Here is a 16,950-nt window from a genome sequence, read left to right as displayed (position 1 = left end):
GGAGCCAAGTGCCAACTCCTGGTGAGCGAACTATACTTTTGAACTAATTTTAGCACTAAATCATTTAAAATACATTATGCAACATTTTGACATACTTTTTAAAATAATTAAAATAATGTGGTTACTAATTATTGTGGTTAATTATTAAATGAGTAAGTTCGAGTGGTGACTGTTGATGAAGCCCCAAAGGTGACATTGGAGTGAAACGTAATAATATAATAATCTAATTCATCTCCTGAAATTATTCTTGGGTTGGCTTTGCATGGGATTCGATATACCTGTCCGCTTCGCGTTCTCACTTCATTGATGTTAGTGCCCTTAGGTGACTGGAATGTTGACAGTAAATAGTAAGTCTGATAGATTAAACTGATTCATTTCCCTCTGAATCCTCACAGTTTATGAAAACCAAATTAGTTAAATGTATAAAATATTATCTCAATTCAATTATCAATAATTACAATTATTTTTCAGAAAGGTGCCCTTTTTATTATTACTAGCTGTTAGTCAACCGGTTAAACGGTTAAATTAACTATACACCAAGAAAAATTACAAATGATGTAAAAGCTTCACACCAACTAATAAAATTTGTGCCCCTCGATTCCTTTTAAACGTCACCGGGTAGGGGAAGTTCCTGTCATATTGAGGAATCGTTCATCAAATTCATCTTCCTGTTCGAAATGAAGATTAATGTGCTTGTGTTCCAACATTTTTATCACCAACGGAAAATTCGTGACATTCTTCGACTAATTGCGATTGATGTAACATTCAATCATATCACAATTAGATGAAGTATCTTCAAAAAGCGATTGTTTAATAACAAATGTAACTGATTACAGATAAATTACTAATTTTTTATTGCATTACTCACTAAACTAAATTAAAGTAATTTTATAATTTATAAAAAAAAAATTTTTTTTGAAAAATAAACCTGCTTTTTTATTGATTTTTTTAGAAATTAGTTCATAAACGAGAACCATAAACAAGGTCAGAGAATATGGTAGAAGGAACAAATACAAAATGTATATCAGTAAATAGAATTGGGCTTAAAAAATTTAAGTCATCGTGCTTATAGCTCGTCCCTATATATTTTGAAAATATCAAAGCTTGTAGTGAGGTTTTGAGTCAAGTCATGGACATGATAATTAGTTTTAAGCACTTATATTACTTGCTTTGCAGATCTGACATTTACTCGATAGCAAACACAAGTTTTAAACTAAAAACATTGCTTCGATCCTTGCATTAAATAATATTCCTTAAATTCTGCACAAATTGCTTTCTATACATAGAAAACTTGCCCACAAAACTGTGATATTGATTATTTTAGGTTGTCTGTTTTCTGAGATTATTTGGTAAGTTTACATTGTAAGTGACAAAAGTATGTTCGTCAGAAGGAAAAAACGGTTACTTAAAAGGTTGTGTATTGCTAATAGCTCTACCTATGATGAAGAAACTTCGAAATCAAAAGGCACAAAATATGCACTTAATTCATATACTTCCAACAGAATTGGACTCCAATCAAAAATCTGTTTTAATGTAAAATGCTCCAAACTCTTTTTCAATCCAAATCCTTATTTTAATTGTATTAAAAAACTGCTTTGATAACAATTCTTTTAAAAAGTTGAAAACAATTTAAAAATCTTCTGCTGATCAGCACCTAGTCCGTATTTCAATCTGTATGTTTTTTTGCTGTACAGGTTAGTGCTTGCCGTGTTATATTACATAGAACAGCAGTTTGAAGAGTAAAAACTTTATCATAATATTGCCCATCTACAAAAGTCTGATCAGAGAATAAAAAATAGTTTACAGCCGATCTAATAAATTAAAAACAGTTTTGTGAATGTTTCACTATTTCCAAACCTATCCCTATCGTATTCCATATTAATTTATGCCCCGAATTCTCCAAAATACATTTTAAATTACTTCGTCATTTCCTACAAAATACTTTGAAGCTTTATTTTTATAAGCCTTTTTGATATTCTCTTTTATTTTTCATAAAACTACGTTAAACTAAAAAAAAAAAAGTTTTTGCTGTCGGAATTAGTAGTTTTGATTGATTACTTATGCTGAATCTAAATAAATAAAAATTGTTTTGATATTGTTATAACAATACCAGTTAAAGAAAAACTATTGCTTTGAACTTCTCAGAAATCGATACAATTATATTAGTTTGTCATAAAATTTTATAACAAATAGGCCTATAATTTTTATAAGTAACATAGAAAACGGATTCTACTTTATGAACGTGGAATTGTATAAACGCAATTTAAGTAACTATTAAATATTTTGAAAATTTTTAGTTTTCTTTTATTCTTTAAAATGCGTTTTATTGAACTAAATTTAAAATATTAAGGTAAGTATTCTTTAAAACTTAAACTTTGAAAAAGTTCTAAAGGTACTTATAACTCTGAAATGTAAAATTTGATAACTAGATTCAATAGAGCACAATTCAATGAACAAAATGAAGCTAAATGTACTAAAAAATACTAATTAGATTCTTAAGTAGGGAAATTTCGTTTAATTAATTCTACTTGGACTAACATGGGTTTGTGCAATCTTTATTGTCCGCAGGGGACCCTAAAAGATTTCATTTTCTAAAACTAGCGATCTGCAGACAAATTTATGATGACACATCTTTCTTTTATTCTAAAATTAAGACGAGGTTTCTAACAAAGACAGTCTCGGTTTCGAGTTCTATTGTTACTTTGATTCAATAAAAGGTTATTTAATATGCTGCAGCCGAAATTCGTAAGATATTTAGTTTCACTTTATTAAGGAATTGTTCTTTAAAAATGCATGCTTCACATCAAAAGTTACCGAAATTTTACGCTTAATAAATCATGAATGGCAAAGTTTTTAAATTTCGACTCGTAGGCGGACAGCCTTGGACAAAATGTTCGATAATATCCTTATTTAAGCCCCACTTTTGTTACATCGAACAAATGAATAGCTATTAACTTTAAATTTTTTAACATGTTTTTGAATTGATGGGGTTAACTAGCGTAATTTAAGAAATTTGAAATTATATTTTAGAATAATTGATGAGCAATTAAATACAACTTAATGATTCTAGAATTATATCTCTGACCAGCATAATTAAAAAAATAATTTTCATGCACATTGCTTTTTTTGAGAACGAGGATGCATATTTATCTAAATATGGAACAGCAATGCCCGCCTAAATTGATTCGAATAATATATGGAGTCTACATAGAGTCTTTTAGAATGTTATATAAGCATGCCTTTGTTCATTTTTTATATTTTTCTATCTTCTTCATTGTCAGCTGAAATAAATAACGTATCTTAGTCATAAGCTGTCATCTCAAATAAACAAAGCATCTTACTCATAAGCTATCAGCTGAAATAAACAACGTATCTTACTCATAAGCTGTCAACTGAAATAAATAACGTAACTTACTCATAAGCTATCGGCAGAAATAAACAAAGTATCTTACTCCTNCATATTTATCTAAATATGGAACAGCAATGCCCGCCTAAATTGATTCGAATAATATATGGAGTCTACATAGAGTCTTTTAGAATGTTATATAAGCATGCCTTTGTTCATTTTTTATATTTTTCTATCTTCTTCATTGTCAGCTGAAATAAATTACGTATCCTACTCATAAGCTGTCATCTCAAATAAACAAAGTATCTTACTCATAAGCAATCAGCTGAAATAAACAACGTATCTTACTCATGAACTGTCAGCTTAAATAAACAACGTATCTTACTCATAAGCTGTCAACTGAAATAAATAACGTAACTTACTCATAAGTTATCGGCAGAAATAAACAAAGTATCTTACTTATAAGCTGTCAGCTGAAATGAACAACATGTCTTACTCACAAGCTGTCAGCTGAAATAAGCAACGTATCTTACTCATAAGCTGTCAGCAGAAGTGAACAGCGTATGTTACTCATAAGCTGTCAGCTGAAATAAACAATGTATCAACTTTCAATATCGTAAACTTACCATTGATTTTATTTTTCAAAATTAATTCTATTTTATTATTTTTTTTTATTTTGAAAATTTAAAGGCAAAGGGAAATAAGTGTCTTGATTTCTCGTATACCCTCGAAACATTTTAGCTACAATCAAATAAAAACCAAACATTAAAAAATAAATTTTGATAGCTGAAGCGAGAATATGTTAGCTATTGTGTACTATGATGCAACAATCGAATAAATGATATTCTTCCCTTCAATCATTTTATAAAGATGACAACTTGATGTTCATCCTTTTTCTATGAAAAGGTTTTTCGAAATTTACAATAATAGTTTTTTTTATTTTATTTTATCAAAATGGGAAGAGGGGATTTTCAACCTCTCCCCCCCCCTTCATTCTTTGTCACGTTTTTTATCTTCTTTTTCTCTTCCTGGGGGATGGAAAAGCTGATTCTGCCAAAATCTTGATTAATATATTCAGAGAAGATACTCGCATGAATGAACTTCTTTCACTTATGATTTGTTCGATAAGGAAAACTAAAAGATTTTTGGTTTTCTAAAGTTTATTCTTACTGCCATTCTGCTACTTTTTATCAGAATAGAAAAGAAGAAGAAGAAGAAGAAGTTATAAAAACTGTGATAAAAATATTTATTTCAAAGCTACGTCAAGCGATGAAAAGAATTATTTGTTAATAGAAAAAGAATTTCTTTGTGCTATTTATGAAAATAGCTCCTAATATTTTCTTTACTGGCTATTTTAACGATAATGTAAGAATGTTGCTGTAAAAACAAAATTATCCATCAGCACTTAAAGTAATTGCAGTGTCCGAAATATTTGTCAACCCTTCTTAGCAGAACAACAAATTTCGAATGTAAATTTTAATCAGGCAATGCATTAAGAACTGCTACTTTAAACAGTGTATTCTTTAAAAAAGAAAGACATGCTTTATCCCTTTGTTACTTAAAAAATAGTGGTAGCTAAAAATTATTGAACGTTTAGAAGCAAATAGTTTTACAGTTCTGGTGGTTTGTTACATTATTGAATTTAGTTTTACCTTTATTTTTGGAAGTGTTAATGTGTAATGAGTCGCAAGCCGCCTCTGGCTCTCAGATGTTCTTATACAGTACAGTTCAGTTCAGCATGCAATACCCTGTTAAATACCCCAAAAAATCTTAGATTTTTATTCGTTTTTCTCTACAACTACAAATGTCAACATTAAACTTGCACTGCCGGTGAGTTTTGAGTAAAAACATTTTTATAACATTATTTCTCACTTACGGTCCGGCCTATCAGTGCTTACAGAATGTCGACATTTGCATGAGTAAATAACAAATAGTGATATTGAACGAAAAGATTATTTTTTTTAATATTCACCATTATCAAGATTTTAACGACATCCATGCTGAGTTTTGTTGTTTCATAATTAATATTTATCATGGATAAGAGAAACCGTATCCACCAAAATATTTAAATAACACTAAAATCTATATTTCATACTGAAATATCGTCGTTGTTATATTTTAAACCAAATAGCTAAATGAATGAAATATTTCTTAATTTAGTCTCAAATGTGCCATCACTTTTGCTTATAAAGTCACTTTTTTAACTTTTACAAAAACATGAGTTTGACGGGTAAATGGTAAAATCAAATTTATTTAACCCAAGTTATTTGTAGAAGCATTAATTTGCACCCAGATTTAATATTTGAGAATAGCTTTCACCAAAAGAGTTAAAAGTTGGCAACAGGTCTGCTACTCATCCAGAAAATCTATGAGTCAACTGATTGTGAAATATGTCTTTTTTACCTTTTATAAAGTAGAGCAAACAGTGTTGCCTACTATTTACTAGCATTTATAGCCACTACTTAGCACGTTGAATGCCACGCTAGTTTTACACGACTTGGCCGAATGGTAAATTACTACAAACTAAATTTGCAAAGATTAGACAGATTTTACTAGTTTTTAAAAAGGTTTAGCATGACATATCTGAAAAAAGTGTTGAATTATATAAGCCTACGAATTGTTTAGAAATAGCGGTGGATAANAAAGTTTTCGGAACTTCAGTGTTCAAAAAAGTATACAAAAGCTAGACGTTAAGAACGTATCCAATGAGCGAGCAAAGCGAGCATCGGATTAGGAAGCAATCCGAAATGAACTGCGAAAGCAGTTCCGGGGGTTGGCGAGCGCCAGCGAGCAGGGGGCGAAGCCTCCTAGTTGTTTAGAAATAGCGGTGAATAAAAATCTACTAAATTGAATTTATTAAACCAAGAACCACAATTAATAAACTACCACTGAAAAATATTTACTCGCTCTCCGGAGCAAGTTGGCATCTCTGTGTACATAAATGAAACTATTCTTGTGTGTTACATATTGCATTAATTTCTTCAAACTATTTTAATAACGATAATAATCTATTAAAATTAAAAATTTACTCGAATATTGTGTTTCTAATGATCTTGGCTTCGCCGGTGACCGATGACCCCCATGGCATTCAACATGTTAACAGTTATATTACTCAACTTTGCTCGGTTTTAATCTTCTATTAAAGCACTGTATGCTTCCCTCTTTATTGGATCGAAGAAAAAATTTCCAGATTTGAAGGAGAGCTTAAGGAATTTATTTATAGCATTTAGATAGATTTTCATTGCTTTTTCTACTTTCAAAAAATTAATAACCTAGTGGTTAAAGTTACCTGGACAACAGGGTAACTTTTCCCACTATACATTTTCTATTGACACTACTCTAAAGTCACCTTTTTGGAAATCTTGAAAAAAATTGCCAATTTAACTATTTTTTACTATAAAGGCAAAGTATGCTTTTTGTACACCATTTGCATTTCAACTACTACTATAATTTCCCTTTAACGTCGAAGTTTTAAGATGAATGGAAATAAGACTGCAAGTAGCCTCAGGTGACCACTTGAAAGGACAATATCAGAATCCTTCCTTTGTAGGGGGTAAAATGAGCAACAAAAAAAAAATTACGAACAGCAGGAAGAATTTTTTTTTATCGCTATTTATAATTAATACTTTTAATTATGTTTATACTATGAACTCGTTATAGTGTTACATTTTAAATTATAAAATTTTAATACATTATTATGAATATTAATAAGGAAAGAAACGCGTGCAGAATTACGTTGTTCCAATTAATTTTCAAAAAATCCTTGAGAAATCTGTCCTCTTCTTCGGTATGGAATTTTTTTTTCTATTTTAGGAAAAGACAATTTAAAATTTATTTTGTCTTTATTTTCTGGACTTATTAGTTTTACCATTTATTATTACTTTGTCACTTGTGATATCGTTTTTAATCTTTCAGGTGGAAAAGGGGATGCTTTCTACCGAGATAACATTTTACCAGTGGGCACTATTATATTTTCTTTGCTTCATCAATAAACCGGTAAGAATACTTCGTTTTTTTTATATTCTTACTGCATGTTTAATGTTACATAAAATTATGATTATTAAATAGAGAAATAATAATAAGTTTTATTTATTGCTCATAAGTTGCAAATACATGGAACCCATAAAATAAGTTAAAATCTCGAAAAAGACAGGGAAAAAAATTTATAAATTTTTTAAAGTTACTTACCAATTTGTTAGCTACCTTGGAATGGCTCGAAATCGGATATGCGCATGGTAATTACATTATACTGGATAATTCAAAGTTTCTAAGTAATAAGTTTGAATTTCAATTATAAAATTTTAATATTGACGATTTTAGAGAAATTAATTAAATTATTTTTAAAAAAGTTCATTAAAAAAGAGTATTTATTATACATTAGAAAATTTTTAGCCATGGATTCGCCCGAATTGGATTTGTGCACGGCAAAAATATAACTTTAGTTACAAAGAAATGTTTAATAAATTTATTAATAATTATAACATACAACTTACTCAATGTAAACGATACAACTTACTCAGTACTTATTCTACAATATAAGATGAAATAAAATGAGTTATTACCTCATAAAAGAACACTAAAAGTATCAGCACAGAAGAAGAAAACCAAAATCATTAACACGAAATAACAAACTAAATAATAAAGCACTACTTGAAGTAACAGCCTAACTATGAAAAAGGTTAATAATTAAAGTAGAAGCACTGACATACATGTTAGCATAGGGGGATATTACCATGCTATTCGGAATGCAACATCAATCATGCAATTTGGAATTTTATATCTTATACCCATAGATAGAATTAAAAATGTAATTTAAAAGGTCAATAAACGATAATCACAATATTAATGTATTGCATTCATTTAAATTACATTCATTACCTCGTCAATTACATTCGATCATCGAAGTATGTCATCAGACATACCCCGTCAACAATGCGTTAAAGACACGTTTCTTTTTCCTTTCTTTTTTCTTTTTTTAAGAAGGAAAAAAAATGGTAGCACAAGTGTTTTATCCTCAGAAATGTGACAGCTCTGTGTACCATAGCTAATTAATAAAATAAATACTTGTATTCCTATCTGAAGACAAAGTATGGCACTTCTTGGAAGCTATAAAATTGCAGGTAGAAATGTTTACATATAGTATAGTAACAATTTATATATAAAAGCATATATGTTATATATATGCTTTTATATATAAATTGTTCACGTAAGTGATTTTCATATATCGACGCATTTTTATTTCTATTCATTAACAGGATAAATAATCCAATTTCAAATAATTGTCCTCTATTTTTCAAGAGCATTTAAGACTTCAGAAATTCGTCAAATGATTCAATATTTGTTTCGAATAGTATTTAAGCTATTGATTGCACTGTAAGTTTATGGAAAGGAAAATGCATTTTCGTCCTACGCAAACTTCGAGAGGTTGGATTGTCATGAGTCTCTACATTTATTTCTGTTGCCTTTTTGACAGTTTGATAAGTGAACACGGAACTGTAGATTATGTTATGCTTGTTACTTAAAAACCAAGGCGTTATTTAAATGCCAACTTAACATATAGTTTTCTACCCTGGTTATCTCATAGTTGAAATCGCAATTATAACTCCTTTATTCTAACTGACATTTAATGTTTGATAAATGCCATTTGTTGCATGTTGTTATCCTGATTAACCATGCTTGAGGCATATAAGGTCTCATGTACATTTGTTTAATACCTTATTTGAAATTCTTTATCCTTTTATTTTAATCTATTTATCATTTATTTCAATCTATTTATTATTTTATTCTAATCTATTTATTATTTATTTCAATCTATTTATTATTTATTTCAATCTATTTATTAGTTATTTCAATATATTTATTATTTATTTCAGTCTATTTATTATTTATTTATACCAATGAATTTCAATTAATTCTTTAGTTCAGAATTTTAATTAAATACATTTTCCATGCTTTTTTTTCATTATTTTGTATTAATTTGAGTCAAAATAAATGAAATATATTATATATAGCATTTTAATAATTTATGGTTATGAAATACGGCATGAAACACCGGTGCCTTTTTCTGCGCTAAAGGTAAAATCTTCCAAACACGGCTCACTTCCAGACGAAAAACAATTTTCAAATTTCAGAATTCAAAAATTTTTTCATTTGCATTTTTTAAGAACTAAAATTTTTAAGATCTTAACCATTGAAATTTCTTTAATTTATGAAATCAATTATTGATAAAATTTTGAATATGACTGGAAAAAAAATTTCAAACTGTTTTTTTTGGATTTTATATTTTAGTACAAACATAATTCCGATCATCTAATAGATTTTTTTCAGCTAGACTAGTTTTTTTTAATAATTAAAAATCTGGCGGAGGGTTGAACTTCATCAATTGGGTATCTAAAAATACCCCATCTTCATGCTACTGGTCTTGCCCTAACTGTTGTTGTGCTTTTGTGGATTACTGTGCCTTAATTGTCGGGCTTCGGTGCATTCGTAGATGATATATATGATAGTTTCAGCGCGATAAAGCATCGGCACACTTTAACTGCAATGCCAGGAATCACTTGAATGCGACTTATCAATACCTGTGGATTGGTCAAGTTGGGTCTGTTCTTTGGCTGCTACGGTGCTCCCTGTGAGTCCAGCTGTGATGTATGTCTTTCCAAATACTTTAAATTTTAATTTTAATTTTGGTCAGACATTTTGTGATCAACCTGTCAAATGCAAGTTTTAATTTTTCTTATGTTGAGATATAATAAATCTCTGTCACTAACATTCTTAATTCGTTTTATCGACTTTTATTTGTATTAGAATTTCTAATCGTTGGTTATTTCTCACTTGTAAAAGACATTTAAACCCTAGATTTACAATAAAGTTAACTTAAATATTTTAGAACTGAACAAAAAGTTTAAAATTTAGTTAAAAATTATTTTAAAAATTAATTAAAAATTATTTTAAAAATTAATTAAAAATTATTTTAAAAATTAATTTAAAATTATTTTAAAAATTAATTAANTTAGAACTGAACAAAATATTTAAAAATTAATTAAAAATTATTTTAAAAATTAATTAAAAATTATTTTAAAAATTAATTAAAAATTATTTTAAAAATTAATCAAAAATTATTTTAAAAATTAATTAAAAATTAATTTATAAAAATTAATTTAAACTTTAAATTTTGACAATAAGTGGTCACACAGCCTTTTATAGAAAAATTACAAAGTGGTAGGCTATTTAATTTAACACGTTTCCCCAAATGATAACTATTGCTGTCTAAATTTTGAGCAATAAGTAGGCAAATGGCGTCTATAGACTCTAACTGAAACCTCTTTTAGCGAATCAACACTTCTTTTCAAAGGCTAATTCCTGTTCCTCAATGTCAGATTCAATGGAAAAATTTTATCTTAATTAATTAGCTCAAGACTCCTCGGAAATTATCGAATTTATAATATATAACGAAAGCATTTTCATGACCGGTAGACACCCAGGTGGTAGAAATTTTGTTTAATGAAAAAAGGAACATCATTAATACGAAGTGTACTAAAATATCATTTGGGCGAAGTAAACTACTTAAATCATTCAAAAATACATCAAAAAATAGATGTAACATTCTAGATAACATATCAAATGATTTAGAAAGAAAAAAAACGTCGTGATGAGCAAATGACGGTTATAGCGGCAGAGAGTTTTATTGGAAATGAAGTAATTTTCACTTCCAAACATACGATTGACTTTCAATTTTATATGACAGACGTAAGCAATTGAAGAAATAATGTCATAATGTGCACGTCAACTTTAAAATGTGTTTAACTAACAAACAAAATTTAAATATTTTAATTTAATTTGAAGATAGCAAAATTTTTAATTTTTAGATTTCACTTTATTTTGAAAATAACACCGTTTGCAGTTTTAATACTAAATAGCATTATTTAAATTACTAAAATACCGTGGTACTAAAATCCTTTGCCCTCCAATGTCGCCTCTGAGGTGACGTCAGCAGTCACCACTCTAAAATTAAAATTTTTAAATTATTTAGTTCTTATACTAGTTCAAACAACAAAGTACTTTGAGTGAAAAGGGTTGAAATATTTCGTTTCATCGAAAAGTAAGCAAAAAATATCTTAAGCATCCCACTAATCTTTTATTTTCAATAAGACGCAGCAGCGACTGTAAATATTTTTATTATTCTGCATTTTAAAGATACATGGGTTGGACAAAAATATGGAAACACTATGTAAATAATCTTTCTTCCAGCAGCAAATGTTTTTGAAGATTTTACATGGCAAAACACAATTTAAAAGATTATATGCTTGAAGCTTTTAGAGATTGTGTCATTTGGTAAATTCGGATCGATCAAAATAACTTTCTCCTCGTTTTAATACCGGTAATTTCGAAATCATTCTATAAAATTGCAGTTTTTAAAGTGAAATGATTTTTTTTAAATTATAGTGGCATTAAATGTGGAAACAAACTTTTAACTTCCTATTTTAGCAGAGTCAAATTTTGCGCGAGTAAAAAGGACCCCATTTCTGAAAGCTTCAAACGTGATCTTTCGAATTGTGTCAACAATTTTGCCATGCAAACTCTTCCAACTCTTTCAGAAATTTAACTCAAAAAATTTATTTTCTTAATGATGCTAGTCCTTAGTGAATGCCAAAAGCAGTTCTGGAATGAAATTTCAGTATGAGAGGCATAGATCTGCGTCTAAGATATGGTCAACGTGGACACATTGGTCAGAATGTAGTCGCACCTGTGGTGGAGGAGTTAGAATGCGATCAAGACATTGTCGCATAAGGTAATACTTATAAAATTTCATTTCACAATGGTAATACAAATCCTACTAAGTACTGTTACGTGTTTTTTAATTATCTTTCTTTGTAAATCATGTAAATTTTAAAAAATACTGATTAATTATTAATTAGATTCTATCCGGTGGATCCTACACTAACAATAATAAGATGAGAAATCAAAGATTTTTTAAAATATAAAACGGAATTTTTTTTCCGTGCAAAACCAAATTCTGTCCTAGTCCACGTTCACATATAACCACCACATCAACAACCATCCTTCTGAACTATTGGATTTGAGATGGTGCGTAATAAATTAATAAGAGTGATGGTTACGGTTTAGGCATTTGTGGGCACTGTAAATCCCAAGAATTAAATTCAGACTTAAATATTAAATTGAGCCAAAAGGGGATCGACAAAATTAATTGAAAAGTAATTGCAAAAAATTTTAACTTTGAAGCTTTTCACATCCAACATACAGTTGGGTTTGTTGTTAGAGATTCTTTTAAGTTTGATGATTTGAGAGAGAAATAATAATACCTCTGAGAACCTTCACACTAATGCAACTGAAATAGTTATGTAGACTAAATATCTCAAATTTGAAGTCTTTGCGTTTATCGTATACAGGGGTTATAGGTTCGTGGCCCAATACTATGCAAATCTAAAAAGTTTACCGCAATATCATCATCATTAGTTTTAATAAGAGTTGTTGTAGTTCATTTACGTCGCACTAGAGTTGCACAATGGGCTACTGGGGACTGTCTGGGAAACAATCCTGAGGATGATCCTAAGAGATACCATCACAATTTTGATCCTCTACAGAGGGGATGGCACCCCCGCTTCGGTAGCCCGATGACCTGCACGCGAAGTTTAATAAGATTTAAACGATTTGGATAAATTGAATGATGTAAACTTTGAAACTCAAGAAAGTTAATGCAGAAAATATCATCAATATAACTGCAAAATATAAAATTGTGATTTATCCTGTAATACAGTTGTTTTTCATAGTAAATTGAAAATAGGTTAGCCATAGTTGAACTAATATTGGCTCCCACGGAAATACCATTAATCTCTAGAAGTAAAAAAAAGTCATTATTAATGTAGTTGTTGTATAGACAAAATTTTAAAAAGAGCTAGAAGTTTATCAATACAAAATTTAATTTGTGCATAAGCAAATTGAACTAAATTAGAAATTGTTGATAATAAAAGTTCGAGAGACAAGGAGGTAAAAAGATTAACAAAATCAAAGATGCTTTTAGAAGCGCTGCTATTACAAGATTTTAGTTTTTCAATCACCTCGCCACTGTTTTGTATTTTTCAAAACCATCATGGATAGTTCCCTGATTTAAGAACACTAACTAATTCTTTTAGTTGAAATTCCAGTAGGATTGCAAGCTCTGCGAATAAAACGAAAGGTAACTGGATTTTTGTGAAATCTGCCTTGGTGTTTTAAGTTGCATGTATTTATACATTGTCACAAACTTTTTTTAAAAAATTGAGTTGATATTATCTTTAATACATCTATAAGTGCAAGTGCTACTAATTTTATTAATTATAATATTGGCATAAAATGAATTGAAACAGATAGAGTAATTTTTAGCTGCTTTATCCACAGTGATAAATACAAAATAGTGTCTTTACCTTTAGAAAAAAATAATATCTTTTTTAGTGAGAGGTGTGAAAGTTAAATAATTTAAAAGGGTATTAAGTGATAATTAAAGCAGTGGTAATAATAGTTTAATTTTATATTCTACTGGCACAGAGAAAATTTAAAACTCAGTTTCAAAAGGCGCAAAGCAATATCTTTTTGTAAAAAATCTAAAGCATATTTAAAATTAACATATATGTTGACTCTAAATTTTGCACCATGCAAAAGTTTCTCAAATTGGTTTCTTTAATAAAGTTCATATAATCAGTAATTATATGATTTTAAAGCTGATCAAAGTAGATCGAATCTTTATACTCACTGCATTTGCAATCCATGTCAGTATAACTATTGCAGTCAGTTGCAACCTCTTTGTAATTAACCACATACTTGGAAAAAGGAGGTTTATATTTGAAAACAAATTTAACATTTAAATATTTAACCTTTGCACTATAAGTTATTTCAACAGTCAAAAAAATGGACGAAACCACTAACATTTTGAAAGAGTTTTTACAAACTTACCTAATAATACCCGGAGATATCTTAATGAAGTGGTAACTAAACATTAAGATGAAAAAAATTTCACAATTAGAATGGTGGGTAATTTACAGGCGACAGTGGTGACTGACAGTTACCTCTCGAGTGCAAAGGGTTAATAGGAAATAAATCGTTAAAAGGTATGTATTATTGTTGTTCATTGCTGATGAGTTATAACTATATTTTTATTATTTATATCTTGTTGTTATTATACTAATATATATATATATATATTACCGACAAAGTATGAAATAAACGTACCGATGAGGTTATTATGTGAATGATGTGCATGTTACGGTGTATGAGCGAAACCGGTGGTTGTTGACTTTCACCGATGAATGTTGACAGTCACATAGTCGCTTTAGTGAATGTCCGAAATATTTATTACATCCGATTTGATATTTAATTTATTATAGGATACAATTGCTTTTATTCGATATTTTAATGCTTGCTGACGATAGATTAGAAGAAACATCAGTGTTTGGAGTATCGGGCAAATGTATATCGGGCAATGGCACTTGACCTTAAAAAAAATCAGTGTAGGGTATACCGGGCAATGGCACTTGACCTTAAAAAAAACATCAGTGTAGGATATACCGGGCAAATGTATACCGGGCAGTGGCACTTAACCTTAAAAAAACATCATTGTAAGGTATACCGTTCAAATGTATACCGGGCAATGGCACTTGACCTTAAAAAAAACATCAGTGTAAGGTATACCGGGCAATGCCACTTGGCCCTAAATAAAAAAAAAAGTGTAAGGTATACCGGGCAATGGCGCTTAACTAGACCTAGTATACATTTCGGACATTTACCGAAGTCATACTAGTTTTAGTTATGTGCCATTGCCCGGTATACCCTATACTGATGTTTTTTTAGGGTCAAGTGCCACTGCCCGGTATTGATTTGCCCGGTATACCCTACACTGATGCTTCTTCTAATCTATCGTCAGTAAGTATTAAAATATCGAATAAATGTAAAAGTACCGATTTCGGGCATTCACAGTAATATGCATTTCTCAAAAATAAAAATGTTATTCTGAAAAAATACTGAGAGTGCCATTGAAAAACCTTTATTCAAAATGTGGGAAGAAAATTAAATAGTTATGTAAAACAAAATTTAAGTCTTTCTTATTAAGGGAAACAAAATTTTCATATAAAAAATATGAAATTAACCTACTTGTTGCAACATGGCAGGCTTGAATGACATTTTGATTTACATTTCATTAAATTTTTCCATGCAAATTTCATTAAATTCCTCCATTTCCATGTAGCACAGTAAAAAAATAATTTTTGTTATTACTCAAAAATCACGAGCCACACGTTAAAAGTCACGAACCTTGCCAAGTGATATTTGAAACGAATCGGAGATATATTTTATACTTTGCCGGTAATATATATATATATATATATGTANTTATCGAAAGAATGAGTAAGACCATGAATGAAAAGAAAATAGAGGTTAATCAAATTTAAAAAGATAAAGAATTCATCAAAAGTTCATAGAAAATGTAAATCAATAATCTCTTAATTTTTCGTGAAGCTATATAAGAAGTCAAAAGCAGAAAAATTTAAATAATGAGAGTGATCATGTCTTTACTAAAGTCCATGCAGAAATTCATCAAGATGTTACAGAGTTGCTTAATCAATATTTATAAAAAATTCCGTAATTATGTATATTTATAGTACATACTGAATTTTTTTACATGAAAACGAAAATTTTACATGACCTGGGGGCGTTAAGCAATAAAATTTTCAATCCCTGTTGTTTTTACAACTTACTTTTCTAGCTGTTTTTAATGCGAGATCATGCATTAAATCCATATACATTCCCTGAAATCCCAAAAAACCATGCACTAAGAGAATTGGTGCTCGGTCATCTTTTTGACCATTTAATGTAATTCTTAAACATGTATGTGCCAAGTGGAGTGGCTCAGTTGTGTTCGTTCTAAAGAAAAAATTAAGAAACATAATAAGTTTCAATAACATTGTCCCGAATGTATATATATATATATATATATATATATATATGCGGCAGTAAAAAACTGGGAATAACAACGCATACGGACAAAAATTTATTCAAATGAGGCAATCAAAAATATCGGCACTATTAAAAATCCCATCATCTGAGACTCAGCACAGAGGATGGTACTTGTTATGATGTTATAATACTACAACATTTGTCTGTCTCTATTAACTACATTATTTGTGTCCCCCTGTGTTATTGTGATTTAACTGTCCAAAAAATTAAATAAAGTTTATTATTTATTTAGTTATTATAATAAAGTTTATTGATTTTTTTTTTTTAAATAGATTATTTTCCAAATAAGCATGTTTCCGTCTTATTTTCAGAGTGAATGGATACTCAGTATCAAATGACTCATGCCTGGGAGAAAGTGTCGAACACGAACTTTGTTCTACTAGCGTAAGTGGAAAATTGATTTTCAAAAAAAATTAAATAATTTAAAGCGCAAAATTACTTAAAGAAATTTTTAAAAAAAAATTAATGCGCATTAAACAAATAGTTTTATATTAGCGGCTGTAATCAAATTAATTTTTTATTTTTTCATTATGAAATAAAGTCAGTGTTGTATGATCATTAATAATTTTAGTCAATATGGCTTTTTAAATACATTATTACAC

General features: G+C 29.1%; 1 protein-coding gene across 1 annotated transcript in view; it reads left to right on the top strand.

The window, feature by feature from the left end:
• The window catches only part of LOC107450815 (ADAMTS-like protein 5), a 65,028-nt gene that overhangs the window by 27,587 nt on the left and 20,491 nt on the right, over window positions 1-16,950 (top strand). Inside the window, exons 2-4 of the mRNA XM_043043204.2 lie at window positions 7,262-7,342; window positions 11,980-12,134; window positions 16,660-16,732. Coding sequence (XP_042899138.2) covers window positions 7,274-7,342; window positions 11,980-12,134; window positions 16,660-16,732 — 297 coding nt within the window. The 5' untranslated portion in view covers window positions 7,262-7,273. The remainder of the gene's footprint in view (window positions 1-7,261; window positions 7,343-11,979; window positions 12,135-16,659; window positions 16,733-16,950) is intronic.

Source organism: Parasteatoda tepidariorum, chromosome 5, assembly GCF_043381705.1.
Source record: "Parasteatoda tepidariorum isolate YZ-2023 chromosome 5, CAS_Ptep_4.0, whole genome shotgun sequence".
In the NCBI taxonomy this organism is placed as follows: Eukaryota; Metazoa; Arthropoda; class Arachnida; order Araneae; family Theridiidae; genus Parasteatoda; species Parasteatoda tepidariorum.
This window is presented reverse-complemented; position numbering and strand designations above follow the sequence as displayed.